This window comes from Topomyia yanbarensis, chromosome 1, assembly GCF_030247195.1.
Source record: "Topomyia yanbarensis strain Yona2022 chromosome 1, ASM3024719v1, whole genome shotgun sequence".
NCBI lineage: Eukaryota > Metazoa > Arthropoda > Insecta > Diptera > Culicidae > Topomyia > Topomyia yanbarensis.
Genome location: NC_080670.1, coordinates 182,295,253 through 182,311,952, shown reverse-complemented (window position 1 = coordinate 182,311,952; position 16,700 = coordinate 182,295,253). Strand labels below are relative to the sequence as shown.

Below are 16,700 nucleotides of genomic sequence, written 5' to 3'. Positions count from 1 at the left end.
GGGAAAAAATTCCTCCATGTATCATGTGTAACGGAGTCTACTTCTCCGTATTTTTGCAAGCATTTTTTAATCGCGCCGTCAGGGGTACGCGTAGCCAAATCATGGACCCGAACTTCTACGGCGCCGTTCTCGATGTATACGGGAATGCTATATTTAACATTGCCACATTCGGCGGTGTGCTGCATGTTGTTTCGCGAGGCGAATGACTCAGCTTGGTTAATGTTGTTGAACGAAATCAGCACGCAATGTTTGATATGATGCATTTGTAGGGTTTTCACTTCAGCCAGATTGAGTTCCATCTGCACTTTTAATAACTGTTCCACTTCCCGAATGGCTGGTCTTACGGGGCATTTTGAGAAATCAACAGCAACACAGTTCGGCCGCATCTGGGTTGCTTTTTGCTGGGCACCGTCACTCATCACTATATCGCACAGTAGGTATAGGCTATTGTTATATGGACTGCTTGTGTGCCTATCCACCGATTGATTTTTAGGTAGAATTGACTGTTTCACTTGCGCGGGACGATTTTTTGCTTCTGCTCAGGGCGAGATGTGAAGACAAACTGGATAAGTCAATTTAGTATGACTACTGTACTGCCGTGATCCGCATAACAGTCCCATTTGCTATGGGTTTCCTATGCAGGTGGGACTGTTATGCATATCACGGCAGTGTATAGGAGATCAGAACCAGGAGCGTGTTCTACAAGTGCGCGACCTTGGAGTCACTTTGGACTCGGCACTCACGTTCCGACCTCATTACGACCAAATAATTAACAAAGCAAACCACCAGATGGGATTCATGTTCAAAATCTCCAATGAATTTAACGACCCTCTCTGCTTAAACATGGGTAGCCAGGATTGAAGCAATACAAAGAAAATTCGTTTCGCTTCGTCGCTAAACTACTTCTTGGTGAGGCAGATTCTCCGGAGATATTGAGCCAACTGCACATATATGCACCCGAACATGTGCTTCGTCAACGAAACTGTTTGCTTTTGGAACATAGGAACTGTTTGTATGGTGGTCATGACCCTATTCGCTTCATGTCTGCCAGATTCAACATAGTGTTTGCAGATTTCGACTTCAACGTGTCATCTACTACCTTCAAGAACAGGCTCTTAAGGAGTTTTTGTTTTGCCTGAAATTTAGATTTATTTTATAATTCTTATTTTTTTTCGTAATGTATTGTAATTTTTAATCATTTATTTTTTGGAATTTATATTGTATTTTATTGTAGTGTATGGCATTGTATTGTATTGATTATTGGACCGAAAAAATAAGGGGTTTTACGCCAATTTGAGAAGAGTTTACATGAGGCTTCACTCAAACTGGCTTTTCCCCATCCTAATACTTAATGCTTAATATTTCATTAGGATCAGCAAGGTCAGATGATAAAATAAAATAAAATTGCATTATCGACGTTAGATCGATTGATTATGAGTCATATCTTGTGACCCAGCTTCCGCACTGCGTATGCAATTTATATGACAATTAATATGACAAAATCTACTTTTTCATATTTTCATTTCTAGGCGCCCTAGATTTTCCCGAAAAATGTAACCAATAATGTGTATTGGAGTAGTTTAGGTAAACTGTGGTCAAGATGAATTTGACGTATACAGTCAAGTAGAAATATAACCGGCCCTATTCTGTGCGGCGTGTGACGACTAATCTCACCTCACTCTACGTGACTTTTCTCACCCAATTCTGAAGAGTCACTTCAGGTGACGTGAGACGCCCATTTAACTGCAATGGAGAATCTCACCTCACCCGAGTCGACTCTAAGAATCGAGTGAGAAAAGTCACGTACCGTAAGGTGAGTTTAGTCACCTCACGTCACACGCCGCGCAGAATAAGGCCGAACATATTTCTATTGTGAATACTCGATATAAATAACATGTTTTCTTCTTCTACATGACCACTAGAGTGACAAGAATATAACCCTCAGCGGCCCACATCTGGGTCGATTCCTAGTTCCATGATGATAATTTTATAACCTACAACTTCGTCAAAGACTACGAATAAATCCAGCTTTGGTAGGAGAAGTTATTAAAATTTTATCGAAATGATGTTTTTTTATGAAATGGTTCAATTTCGCATGGGGCGAAACCGCGTAGCTGGTGAATTAGTAGTCGATTTCCATTAACCTTATTTGCGGATAACGGTTGAGTTTAGTTGAATATTTGGAAGAATTTTAATACATAATATGGGTCATCTCTTGGCTAGAAAATTTTAGTTCTACATTTCACCGCATAAAGGGCGCCACCGCTAACTTTTTTACAGTTTAAGATAGAAACTAGAAGTCTTCTACAAAGTTGTAGAACATACATTTTTCAGTGACTTTTTTGAGCATGTCAATATCCTATATCTTTACTTTAAAAAGTTAGTGATAGCATCCTCTAATCAATGAAATATTGAACTAAAATTTTCTAACCAATAGATCATTCATATTGTGTGTGTGTTAACCATTCGAACTCCCACTGACTGGCAGAGATTTACAGATGTTTTCATGTATTTATTCATGTAAATAACTTAGTTCCAGGATTTGGGTAGGTGTTAGCTCGATTGAGTTCCGATGACTTATTTCATATCCCTTAAAGGCGCAAAGCAATTTTTTTCAAATTTTCTGAAAATTGTCCAACAGTTCTAATACGTTACAATGATAATTTTGAGATGGTTTTCGCAATGTTGTTTTAAAACAACATTGCGCATTTAAGGGATATACATAGCAACCCATGTTCCGAAGCCATCGTTCCATCAACCAGGCCTGCCCCAATATAATGTTTGCATCAAATGGACATTGGAAATTAAACATTTTAAGAAGACTTTCGATTTCCTACGCATGGCAAAAAATCGTCGCGTATTTAGTGTATTTTTGATTTTTATATATAATTATGTTATGTTGGGTGGATCTTACCAGATTGTTTATCACTTTTATTATTCCTTTTATCTTGCCTTCCTTCTTACGAGTGCTCTCTAAGGTTATATATTGATTTTGTTTCCTCAAACATTTGGTTTAGAGCTAACACAATGTTTGTTTCTTTTCGTTTTAAGTACAGAACAATCTTCCCGCGTGTTGATGCACTATCCTACTAGGTATCTGAAACGATGAGATGAATACTTTTATTGCACCTGAATATTTAATTCTGATAATCAATTGATACAGTCTGCCGATTTGAAACCGAAATGCTAATTTATATTTATATTTAACAATTTACGTCCATCTGACAATGAGTCTTAATGAACTAAATTACAAATAATTAACCTAAAGTGATAACAAACGATTTCTAAACTGTGCGGAACTAATGACGAAGTCGAAGTTGTCGGTAAAATCGTTGAAGCGACGGACCATTGTTAGTATCGGGCTGTTGGCAGCGTAGTTAGTGTTACGCATTTCAGTCTGCAGCAGTGTTCGAGGACGAAGGACACGGGTTGGTGCGTAGAGGTTAATTTGTGATAGGAGATCGGGAACATCATATTCGGCGAGAAGAAGCTTAGATACGAAGGTGGCTTGCGACGCGTGTCTACGATCTTCTAAAGTGTGCAGTCCTAGTAATCGACAACGGTCTTCGTATGGCGGCAAGTTCAGCGAATCATTCCAATGCAATTGACGTAACGCATATCTTATGAATCTGCGCTGGACGGCTTCAATTCTTTGGCTCCAAGTTGCAAGGTAGGGGCACCAGACGACGTTTGCGAATTCCAACTGTGAGCGCACCAGCGAACAATACAACGCTTTGAAGCACAAAGGGTCCCGGAATTCGTTGGATATTTTGAACATAAAACCTAGTAGACGATTATCTTTGTCAATGATCGCTGAGAAGTGATGGGTGTACGTTAGCCTTTCATCAAGGATGACGCCCAAATCTTTAACATGATCAACGCGTTGCAGCTGAGTTCCAGCGATATTGTAGTTGAAATTAAACATGTTCCTCGTTCGATGAAAGCTGATAACAAAGCATTTAGCAACACTAAGAACCATCATGTTTCTTTTACACCAACTATAAAAGGTATCAACGAGATACTGTAGCTCACGGCAATCGGCTTCTTTCCTTATAATTAGAAATATTTACACGTCATCGGCGAAGAACAGCTTCCCTCCACGCATTAAGACGAAAGCCACATCATTCACGAACAGTGAAAACAGTAGCGGACCAAATGTGCTACCTTGAGGAACTCCAGAATGGTTGGAAAAGGACTCAGATTCATTGTCACCAATTTGAACAACGACTTTACGGTGAACAAGGTATGATCGAAGCCAACGGCAGAATCGGGCAGTGCATCCAAGTTTATCAAGCTTCGTTAGCAGTATCTCATGGTTAACAGTGTCGAAAGCAGCGTTAAGATCTGTGTAGATCGTGTCCACCTGCAGTTGTTTGGACATTTGTTCTGTACAAAAGGATGTGAAGGAGACCAGGTTCGTCTCCACCGATCGACCGGGAAAGAATCCGTGCTGACAAGTGCTTATGTAATGTTTACTAGCAGAGAACAGCACCTCGTTGACAAGTGATTCGAAAATTTTTGACTCGACTCTCAGCGAAGTGATTCCCCGGTAGTTCTCGATGTTGCCTTTGTCACCTCTCTTGTGTACCGGAAACATGACTGAACACTTCCAATCATCGGGGAATTTTTGCTGCTGAAATGACACATTGAAAAGGTGCGTCAGTGGAATCGCTAAAATATCCGAACATTTTTTCAGAACAGCTGAAGGCATTGCACTTAGTCCTGGAGCATACGACGATTTCGTTTTTTGTATTGCAGAGAGAACCGATTGTTCTGAAATGGTGAATACATCCATATCCACCGCACCAACGGGAACATCACGGGACGCGTTTTCGAGCTCGATGGCAGATGGCGCATCAGTCGTGAAGACACTCGAGAAGTAACTGGCAAATAGAGAACACTTTGTCGCCGTCGTAGTCGCTACTTCGCCATTGTAAACCATCCTAGACGGAAGACCCGTTTCCTTCCTCTTCGTATTAACAAAAGTCCAGAAGCCCTTCGGATTTCGTCGTAAGTTTTGTTGGATGCGGTTCACATATCCTTTGTACAGCAGTTTATTATAACAGCGGTACTCATTACTGGCTATTACGAAAAAGTGCTTGAGAATAGGGCATCGTCGATTTGTGTACGCACGTAGAGCTTTGGCACGAATGCGTTTCAGATTCCGAAGCATTGCGTTCGACCATGGAGGCTTCCTGGGAGGTTGATAATTTGGAACAGATTTTTCAACACAGTCAAGGAGTAACTGATTATAGAGATCAACTGCAACATCTACATCCACTTGATCAAGTAGTACACTCCAGTCAATCAGCAACAGTGAGCGGCGTAGAGCTACTAGATCAGTTTTGCGAAAATTACGACGATTCACAGCTAAAGCTGCTTCATATAGTGGTGAACTAATGGTGGAAATGGATATTTCTAAAGCGGGATAATAGTTATCCAAAGGAACGATCACACTGGAAGCTTTACTCACAGAACACTCAGGCAAAGCATTCTCATTGACGAAGACAAGGTCAAGAAAACGAGATTGATGGTTGGAAATCGTGCTTACTTGACTTAGTCCATGAAAAGCCATCCCGTCCAGAAGTAAGCGGCTGGCAGGATTTGTTGTCGAGGATAACGGGTTAGGGTAAGCGTACCCACGTCCAGATGACACCCACATGAGTCCTGGTTGGTTGAAATCGCCAAGGACTATCATCACATCGTTTGTATCTGCCTGAGAAGAAGCGCGATCTATGGAGTCTAGGTGGAACTGCGTAATAGAACAATCAAGTCGTTTTTCTGGAGGAATGTAAACAGCTCCAATAAAGTAGTTCTTCGTTTGCGTAGTAATCTTCGTCCAAACTGCTTCAATGCTTGATGAACTATCCACACCAAACTCACAGGAGGTAAGTGCGGAAGAAACAGCGATTAAAACTCCCCCGCCGCGACCATGGATACTGTTACGAGCACCTCGATCCGCAGAGCTGCATCGATGTAATACGATCATCAAGCCAAGTTTCCGTTAGAACGAAAATATCGTAGTCACCGTCAAGAGCAGCCAAGTACAAGTCCTCGATTTTCGTCCTGAGCCCTCTGACGTTTTGGTAATACAACCGCAAACCATCGACGCCATGTGCAAAGCTTCCCGACAAATTGCAAGGACGTGATGTACCCGATGGCAAGCTGGAAACCAGAAGGTTTTCAGGAAGCGGATCGTCATTTAAAGCAAAATCTGTGATCTTCAAGAATACGTCAAACAATAACATTTGACCCCCTCGACACCAGTTTGGCCTTACCAAGCCGTAACGCGGGTGACGTCGTGAAAACTGTCGAATAGGAGTACAGATCGGCTTGAAGCAACATCTGATGTTGTTCCAAATGTGTATAATTCAAGAAAACATGTCTGGGATCCGCCATCGAGCCTAGTTTGCATATTTTATATAACTAGACTCACTGTTCTCCCTTTAGCCGATTTCTCTTATGCCTTCATGTACAAAACAAAATCTTGAAAGATTACCTTTTTATGAGGCACTGCGTTCATTTCTAGCAAACAGAGCTGTTGTAGGAGCTATTAAAGTGTTTGACCTAAGTATGCAGACTAAGAGCCGAAAACGATGCAGAAATCCACATGTTCGAACTACTACTAGAAAATATCTGGCATCATTCGATCAAGTCATCGGTAGTAAGCAGAGATTCGCTGGAAAAGGCAGCATTATGATGAACATCGAAATGACGAAGCAGTAGATGATGAGAATAACGCAAGAGACAACGTATACGCACCGATAACAGGGACCACATAATGGGACGTTCTAAAAGTAAACCTCGCTACTGTTAGAGGACGGGTCAGGTTCGACTGCAGTGGTGTCGATTGTAGTAATAACAGGGAGTGTAGCAATGTTGCTTTTTGGAGTGGGTTGGGAACAGGGTTTCAAATATTCAAATTCATTGTATGAAAATTGATCGTATTCAGCCGCATTCATTTGCTACCAAAAACGTCAAACGAGTCAACAGCCCATTCATTCAATGCAAATTTTCATTCGTGTCCGATTATTGCACGACGCGAACGTGCAACAACGAACCAAACGGATCAAAGTAGGCCCTGGCACGAAGAAAGCGATGATAATTATTATTTTATATGATTTGCCAACATTTGGAAACTTTTGCCTAGATAAATAGTGAAATAAATATTCAACAGAATGAATGACATAAATTTTTGAATGAATATTTTTTCTATTCATCAAGAGTCACATCAGGTTCATTTTCAGTCGTCAATAAAAAGCTTAGATTATTTTTAACTCTGGTTGGGAATAAGACCCATTTATCCATCCCGCACACAGGACCTGGACGAGGTGATGATCCGCTGACTGTTATAAATCAACTGTCGTGGGATGATCAAGGGCTTCCATAATACCAAATGCAGTGCGATCCAGTAGACGTTGAACCCCGATGGTGCGAAATACGGTAAGCAGAAATGGAACGGTAGTAGCTAGAGGCGTGAAATGAATCAGCGGTTGTATGGCTGCAATTTGAATAATACTTACCGGAAATCGGGTGGATCCAGGGCTTCCATAGTACCAACTGCGTTGCAACCTAGTATGTGTCCGATATCAAAACTCCTTCACAATGGCAATGTAGCTTGATATAGCGGCATTGTTAATAGTTGCAGAGACCATACAGTGTCGTTTATGGGCCGGGTTGAATCAGTGGTTCGAATGGTTCTTCTGAAAACGGAGAAAAATAGGTCGGCGGGCTCCATATATTCTGGGTGCGGCTATACTCGAATTCCCTGAACAGAATGCTTTGCGGTCATTGATCTGGATTAGGAACTGTTATGCGGTATTTTGAGTGAACTCCGAATTGAAAGGAAATGAATTTCAAAGTACTGTGAATGAGTATCAATGCCGATTATACACTGGGACGCAACGGAGTTGGTACTACGGAATCCCTCGATCCCCCCGCTACAGTCGAGGCCTTGCAGCCAGCGTTGAGCAGTCGTCCTAGTCCAGTATGTGCGGGTCGAGAAGGGGTATTCCAAGCCGTCTTTCTTAGTAAGTATTATACAAATTGTAACGATACAACGGTTGAACCGATGCACGCTTCTAGCTCATCGTCTGACTCTTGCCGTAAGCTACTATCGTTCCGTTCCTGCTCTCCGCAACGCGCCATCGGGGTTCAACGCATACTGAGACGTACCGCAGTTGGCACTATGGAAGCCCTCGATCCCTCCACCACAGTCGAGCATTTGCAGTCGTGCTTGTCCTGTGTGTGGGAAGGGTCTTCCAACCAGTCACAAATGGCAAGTGTACATCTGAGCTGAACACAACAAGCACTGATGTATTCTTCGCTTCCAGTAATTTTCCTTCTGCTCCGACATTCCGTGACCAGTTGTCAGCCATTTCTCTCGTCGTCGACGTTCGTCGTATTGTAGAGCGCGACGCAGTCGATTCGGGATGCCTCAAATTCTTCAGCACAGTCGACCAAGCGACCGTGAGCCGTTGCGACACTGTTCGTGGGATTGACAAAGATACACGGTCGAAACGGCAACATGGGTTCACTCTTTGCTGAACGCCATCCGATTAAGTTCAACTATCATTTTCTCGACTCGAACATTCTCACGTCAAGGATCTCGGCACTAACGTTTCACAACCACATACTTCATACATCGTGGATAAAGCATCAAGACAGCTTGGGTTCATTTTCCGTATAACGAAGAACTTTAAGGACGTATATTGTTTAAAATCACTCTATTGCGCATTAGTTCACTCAGCACCAGAATATTGTTCTGTTGTTTGGAATCCGTACTACCAGAACGGCGTTGGTAGAAGCGAGGCTGTCCAACACCGGCTCATACGATTTGCACTCCGACATCTTCCTTAGCAAAACAGATTTCAGCTGCCGAGCTACGAAAACCATTGTCAATTAATACGGCTTGACAGTCTAGGCAACTGGAGGGACTGCTCGAGAGCCCTGCTCATCGTGGACTTGCTGTCTGCCAGAGTGGATTGCCCGACAGTCCATGGATGCTTGAATTTTCAAGCCCGCGTTCGAACTCTACGCAATAACTCTCTTCTGCGATTACCGTTCAGGGTACATAACTATGGTCGCCAGAACCCTGTTACCGGACTTCAGGGTATTTTCAACTGTGTACAGAAAACACTCTATTTGTATATCCGTAGTAATTGGAATGTTCTGAATAACTTCCGAGCAACTTGGAAGCTCAAATGATGTTTCGTTTGTGTACTCTTAGGAACTTGAACTGTTGATTGCTTGGGAGTTATCAGCATTCAAGAAAATCCGTAGCTCTGGGGTGACACGAGCTACAGTAAATGCCAAAAGCCACCCCTGGAAATCTCTTTGCTTAACCTTCTGGCAGTCGCGCTAGTGGACTGAGTGCACTGCTTTGAAAATCTAGCGAAATCGTCTTAGGACACCAGCGGGTGCTCGTTCAGCAAGCCATTTGCGCGATTTCCGGAGGGTTAACAATCAATTCAGTTGTATGATCACCTTCGACTGAATCTCAACTTTAATGTTTGAAAACCTTCCTCCAGTAAATACTACGTTCGTTTAATTAACCAGTTCCCAATAATTGTTGGGTTGCCACAATATGATTCATGCTAAACATTTGTCTTACGTCGCCAAACGGTACCGGCACTGGCATTATCTACTTCAAGCTTTACCTAAGAGATTGCGGCGAACACCAAAAAATTGTTTTATCTCTGCCAAAAGAAAAATAGGAGAGTTACTTGTGTACAACCGTTGGTCAGTCCAATGCAGATTGGGAATGCCACAGTACATGGAACTGACTTGCGATTATGGGTAGTTAAACGAGTGCACAATTTTAAAAATAGTACCATTCTATTAGAATGCTAAAAAGCGCAACTAACAAACTCATCACTAAAAAGTAACTCATCAAAACCCTATGATACCTTCCAAAATCGCTCCCTTACAAATCTGTTACCGGCCCGGAAATGCTAATTCCACCACCGGACAAATGTAGATACGAGCCCGCAAGACTTTGTACCTGTGCCGCCTTCTGTAGTTTCGGTGACGTAGAAGCTGACGGAAGCTTCTGACTGGCAGCATTCGGTGACACATTGTTACCGCTTCGGATGTAGTACGAATTGACGTGCTGCTGACCGGCACTGCTCAAAGTGCCATTGTTGTCGTTGTTGTTGTTGCTACTGTTGTTAATCACCTGGGGTCCAGCTGGACTCGTCGATAGTGGTCGATGATGGACGATGGATGCGTGGTGTTGGGGAATGGGGGCGACCATCGCTGGTTCTGACGGGACCTGTTCTTTGAGAGTGCTTACAATATTTTCCAAACTTTTTTTTTCGATTGTGTGGAATATAATGGGGGAAAATTTTGAAATGGAGAAGTGCGTACAAGAAAAGATGAACAGATATGACCTTGGTTAGAGCTACGGTAGGTTCTATATACAGGCTACGTACACGATCATACGGGTCAACAGTGCCAGACGTGGAAATGAAACCAAAAAAAAAATATGGTCGGGCACTGCTGACACCGCAAAAGTTAGGCTTACGCTGTAATCCGGTTTTCCGACTCCTGCTTAGAGGCCAACGCGTCTTGTAGCTCACGCCTCAATTTTAACGCATCCTTCTCCAACAACAACACCTGATCATTCGAGGATTCATCATGCATTTCCTCACTAAAACCGCCACCATTTAACGTCGAGCCAAAATTATTCTCACCAAACTTTCTCATATTGCTTCCGTTGCTGTATCGCAGATCAGTGTTTACGTCGCTAAAATTATTGCCGTAGAATTCTTCCGCATTGTTTATTCGTCCGTAGTTCAAATGCAAACTGTTTCTCCGCAGTTTGCTGGCAGCCATCCCTGCTGCTGCTGCTGGTACGCTACCCGACAAGCCTGGTCCGAAAGTGTCCCGCTCCCGAAAAGCTAGGTTCTGTTGTTGCTGCTGCTGATGGTTAAGCTGGGCCTTCAAATTTATTACTTCATTTTCCAGCTTGAGCATTCGATCTACTATCTGGTTCATTTCGGATCGCACGGAATGGATGGACTTTTTCATCTCTTCCGATTCTTTCAGCAGCCGGAAGTTGGCCTCATTCAAGCTCCAGGAACGTTCCTCAATCATCGTTTTCATGCGTTCCATCAGGGCTTCTTCCCGGACCCGGGAGACCTCCCGAATTTCACGAATTACATCCGTTACAATGCCGGGCGTGTAGTTGCCTGAAATTAAAGTAGTTGTAAATGATTGGTTAATTGGTTTATTCGGTGCAAGAGGCGGAGCAACTCTTCAATTCATATCCTGTTTCATCATTCTACCAAACTTATTCAAATATTGAAAATGACGGCCTAGCCTTGTTTACATTCTCCTATTTTTTAGGAGCTCATTTAAATAAGTTTGATGGAAGTATGGTAAAATTTTAGATTGCCTATCTGTCCAAAACTGCGAACTAGTCGGTGCATTAGTTTCAAACGAAATGACAAACAATCTGTGGATATTATTATACCTCTCGTACCAAACTAAACGAACAACCATACCTTGCGAGTGATATGTCGGTGCGGGACTTTGTAACCCAAAGCCATTGTAACGCATTCCTACCGGTTGACTATTGGTGCTCAGACCGCTAATGCTGTCTCTACGCTGACTGAGGCCCCAGTGCGGAGTATGCTTCAAAGCTTCCATCTCCACTAGTTGGTGTAAATGTCACAGAAAGCATTGAAAGGACAGGACGACCCAATGGAAAAGCAAGCAGAAATAGTACGGTGTGCAGTTGATCCAAGAAAAAGCGCATAATAAAAGATAAAAAAACATGAATTACTCAGTGAGATCAAGGCCAAATTCCAAACCATGCTCGCTTGAAATCGCAAACACTTATAACTAATCTATTACAGAAGCTGAATCTCTGTCTAAAAACACAACATCATTTCTTCAATATTTATGTGCTCTTTTCTCAAAGTCACGTCACTTAGTGACTAGAAGAAAATTTCCTTCTAGTCACCAGGTGACGTGACTGTGAGAATAAAACCCGCAGTGTAATTCTAATCGAACATGAGAATATCAATGCGCTCCTTCGAAAAGACATACCTCGATTTGGATGCTGTTAACAGGTCTCATACTCGATTGGAATAACATTAACAGATGAATCGTAAACAAAAGATTGCGAAGTCGAGTCTTTATACTGAGAATTAGTGTCAATTCTACCTATCCTACTAATCGGCTAATCAACTAGCTCGTCATACTCTTACCTTTAGTTTCATGCAAATTTCGACATATCTTCTTGTTTGTATCATGCAGTTTGCCAATTTCTTTCAACAACACTAGAACCAAATTATTTTGGTTGCTACTAGCGTTTCCTGTGGATGGGCCATTGAAACCTCCGTTTCCGGGGCTACCACCGCTGCCACCACTATTGAGCGTGGCATTGGCGTTCAGTAGGTTGAGGTCAGCTAGCAGGGCATCCGCCACTTCCTGCTTTGATTTGGCACAGCTGTTCTTCGATTCGTTATCCGACGAATCGTTGATATACGAGTCCGTCATTCTGAAACAAGCAAAAAAGTCATGGTTAATTGATTGTTTTATTTATGTTTTGTGTTTATTTAGGGCTTTGGCCTTAAACTCATATTTTTGATACATTTAAAGCTTCATTTGGGCCAACGACAAACAAGAGTAAAGGTAATATATGGGAATCGAAAATACGTACTAAGCATGTTTTCTATTCCGTCTATCATACTAAACTGCCGTTGAAATGGAATATACTGCACGTATTTCTAGATTCGAGAAATTTCAAAAAATTACTGCTTCTTTCAATTGGTGAAAATTTGTAGGGAAATTGTTGAGCAGAAAAATTGTTGAGTGTACTGCCCATAAAAGCATAAGAGTCCCATATTGAGAAACAGCAAGACGCTGTTAAAGATTTACATTCTCATTGAGCCTTATGGATGGGACAACCATGTTTTGGTATTTTTTAGATATTTTCTAAAGAAACCTGGTAATTTTATTTGTGCATTGTGATTCAGTTGTGATACAGAATACTCATTTTCGGCAAAAATCCATATGGGACTCTTATGCTTTTATGGGTAGTGTACATAGCTCAAATTCCGTGCTGGTCACGCGATACGAGTACACAAACCATCTATCGAAATCTACAGAAAATAATCTACCACAATAATAATTCGTCCAAAAGCATACAATTTAAGCATTATTTTTATCCCTGCAGAAAGGTTCGAAAAGGAATTTAAGCTAAAGGGATTTGCCCGCTAGTAAGAGCAAACAAAAAATGTAACTGTTCGGAAGTAGTACGAGTCGAAGGAAGTAGTACTGAGTACGACTATATTCAGTTTCAACACACAAAGTAACTCCCATTGCGTACACGGAAAAAAATATTCGAACCATATTTGAACTCTAGAACCATTACGTTTTCACGTTACGAACACAGGACCGTGAACAAACATGTGGCATACTGCTTTTATAAATTGTGAAAATATTTGTAAACTTCAATCATTGTTTTAGCTTTCATAACCTAATCGTTTTACTGTTCGTGAACTAGTCCACAACGTTAGTGAAAATTATTCACAAAACAATAGTTGATTCGTGATTTTATTCAAAGATTGCGCGCCGAATATGCAATGGGAACTTACCTACTTTTTTACTACATATTTTTATTTGACTCGGCTCAATGTGTTAGCTTGACTGAGCCGTGAATCTTTTATATATTTACAACATCTATGAGAAATATACAAAAATATTTTTTCGTCTAACCGAATCTTGTCCGCGCTGCTTACTGTTGCGCGTGGAGAGCCTTTTACGCCGCGGGGTAACATTTGCTGCGTTATCTGCTGCTGCATGATAATCTGCCTGTCTTGTCCGCTGTTGTTGGATACGTCCATGTTGGCGTCGCTATTGCGGACTTAGTGCCTATGATTGGTTGTTTGTGCTTGCTTTTTGTTCTTTCGTGTCACGACCGTGAATCTGTCTGCTGCATTGGCTTTTTCGTTGGCTGTATGGGCTGTTGGTTTTGTGGCACTGGGTACAGTCGTGATCATTGTCTGAGTAGGCGTTTGCGGCTTAGCAGATTTCGATGGCATAACTTTGGTTTTAATTGGAGTTGACCGGTTTTTTTTTGTCAGTATGAGGAGAGAGTGTAGCTTTTTGCAGAACTGGCACATATTTTCCTGGTCTCGGCAGATGCACAGCGTTATCTAATTATGGATAATTTTATCAAGTTCACCTGTGATGGTCACATAGGAAGGACCTCATTCTCAACACACGAATTCCATTAAAAATACCTGGGAAGAAGTTTCCCTAAATATTATTCGCAACGCATATGAGCCATCGTCCATGTATACGGAGATGTTGTCATATTCGACGAAATGTTTCATGTTGTTCTTCCCAATAAAGTTTTCTGCCTCAATTAAGTTATTTAAACTTATCAAAACTGCGTATGTGGTGGAATTATATTCGAGTGACTTTATGGATTTATTTTATTTTTTATTTTATTTGGAGCATGGAAAAGACCCCTGGAGTTGGGTTCATTCAAACTCATTCTCTAGAAAGCATAAAACCTCCTCATCTCTTGCAGATTACAAACATCCAAATGATACATTTTGTTCGAGAGTTGTCCCTCTAAAGCTGTAGAGCTAGGTTCTCGGAAGGGCTCCCCGTCGGAATCACTCATTACAATTGCAGACAACTGCTTAAGGTCAATTGCAATATTTATTTTACGGTTCAGATATGTGCGAGCGCAAGGACTTAGTGATCACGTGTATCATCGCGAACGTCTCGAGCATTTGTACGTAAACGTGTTCGATCGCGTGTGCGTTTGTGTGAGTTCCGCGGGGGCACCAAGATCCGTCATAGGTGACCAATGTGGTCAAAACTGCTTTGATTGGTCATTAGTGATCTAGACCCGCAAATCCTAGTAATGTTGAACGTATTTGAATATGTATTACATCATTCGGACATTATAGGGTTACCAGTTTACATGGGAATTAGCTGTGTGACTGCATTCTTCAATCCGTAACTCCGGAACCGAAAGTCCGATCAACTAAAAATTCAATGGCGTCTTATGGGAGCGTTACATCGTTCATTTGAAACTAAGTTTATGTAAATCGGTTCAGCCATCTCTGAGAAAATTGAGTGCCATTATTTGACAAACACATACATACACACACAGACATTTAGTGATCTGGACGAACTGAATCGAATCGGATATGACACTCGGCCCTCTGGGCTTCGGTTGGAAAATCGATTTTTGGAGTGATTGCATAGCCTTTCTTTATATGAGAAAGGCAAAAGGTGGGACAAAACCTATTTGAGGCCTTAGATTTACAGCCAGCCTTTTTTCATAGGATATGTTCACAATATTATTCTGCAACTTTTTAAACAGAATATTTTTTGGCTAGACTAAATTACAGTTCCCGAGCAAAAAATTTTTTTAGCAAGTTGAGGATGTCTTGGGCAAAGTTATAGAATGCTATGTTTTGAATAACTTCGTCGAAGATACCACAGACATCAGACGTATTTTTTGAGGCGAAATTGTTTTTTTGTAAATATGACCTAAAAATCAGTTTTTCGACTCTTCCATGGTAAAAACCTTAATTGATTAATTTAATATGTTCTACATACTTGCAGGTATCACTAAACTACAACTTTTTGTTGAAGATACTAATGTAATATATTTTGACTTCTAAACCTATTTTCCATATAAATTTGTGCTATTTCCATCAAAGATTTCTGTTTTAATGAGCACTTTCGAGCAGCCAAACTTTGGCTATACCGATACTCTATTCTTTCAAGAATAAATTTAATATTACATAGAAATAGGATTCACTATGGACCGCATTGTTTGGGTGTTCATTAATGTACAACGTTACATTATTAGCTATTAACAAAATGTTATATTTTACATGCACCTACAAGCATGTAGAACATATTGAGTTGATCAGTTACGGTTACAATATGGAAAAGCTAAGAAAAATACAAATTTTGAAGTTAAACTGCCAAAGAACAACTATTTCGGCCCAAAAAATAAATCTGCAGTATGTATAAGGTATTTTCAACAAAATTTTTCGAAATTGAATATTGTACAACTTTGCTGAAGCCCTGAACCATCTAAAAAAATAGAAATTTTGGAATTATGTTGTGAATATTTTTTCTAGGTTCTATAATATCTATGGCCTGAAATATGTATTGTTCTACTTTTATGAATTTGTAGAACTAACCTTATTGGTTAAACTAGAGTCCTCGGGCTAAAAAAAAAATCAAAATGTGTTTAAATGGTAGAGGTCTTCAGCAAAGTTGTTAACAATTAAATTTGGAACAATATTGTAAATTTATTTTTTGAGCCGAAAGCGTTATTCTTTGGCAGTTTAACCACAGACTCACAGACATATCACTATGAGGAAATTCCCAAAAAAAACATCAATCCGACAATTTTCCCAGAACACTAGCTCCACCTTTTATTCACGGTTTTTTTTATTAATTGACATGGACCTACACTGTTGATATCGAGGATCGAGACTTCCGGACGCGCCCGATTCATGATAGCGCGAGCGCGGAAATTTGTAGGTTGAGGCTTGCGATCGCGTTTATAAGTTTATGAGTGCTGAGGGGTCCACCTTATCACCGGGGTGTTATCATGTTTGCGAGATCTTGGGTGTAGGTTGCTTGGATAATCGCGAGGGACTCAAACGTTGGTATGCTGACGTGATTATGTAACATATTCGCGTGTG

General features: G+C 41.1%; 1 protein-coding gene across 10 annotated transcripts in view; it reads right to left on the bottom strand.

Annotated features, from left to right (window-relative positions):
• LOC131683722 (rho GTPase-activating protein gacU) overlaps positions 1–16,700 on the bottom strand; it is a 267,647-nt gene that overhangs the window by 222,188 nt on the left and 28,759 nt on the right. For 2 of the 10 annotated variants that reach the window (XM_058965972.1, XM_058965989.1), the window contains exons 5-8: positions 12,216–12,508; positions 11,508–11,657; positions 10,526–11,192; positions 10,004–10,307 (exon numbers count right to left, since the gene is read on the bottom strand). In XM_058965972.1, coding sequence (XP_058821955.1) covers positions 10,004–10,307; positions 10,526–11,192; positions 11,508–11,657; positions 12,216–12,508 — 1,414 coding nt within the window. Of the gene's footprint in view, positions 1–2,966; positions 3,098–7,335; positions 7,704–9,818; positions 10,308–10,525; positions 11,193–11,507; positions 11,658–12,215; positions 12,509–16,700 lie in introns of those variants that run through there. The other 8 variants (XM_058965964.1, XM_058966022.1, XM_058965983.1 and 5 more) reach the window with 7 other exon arrangements.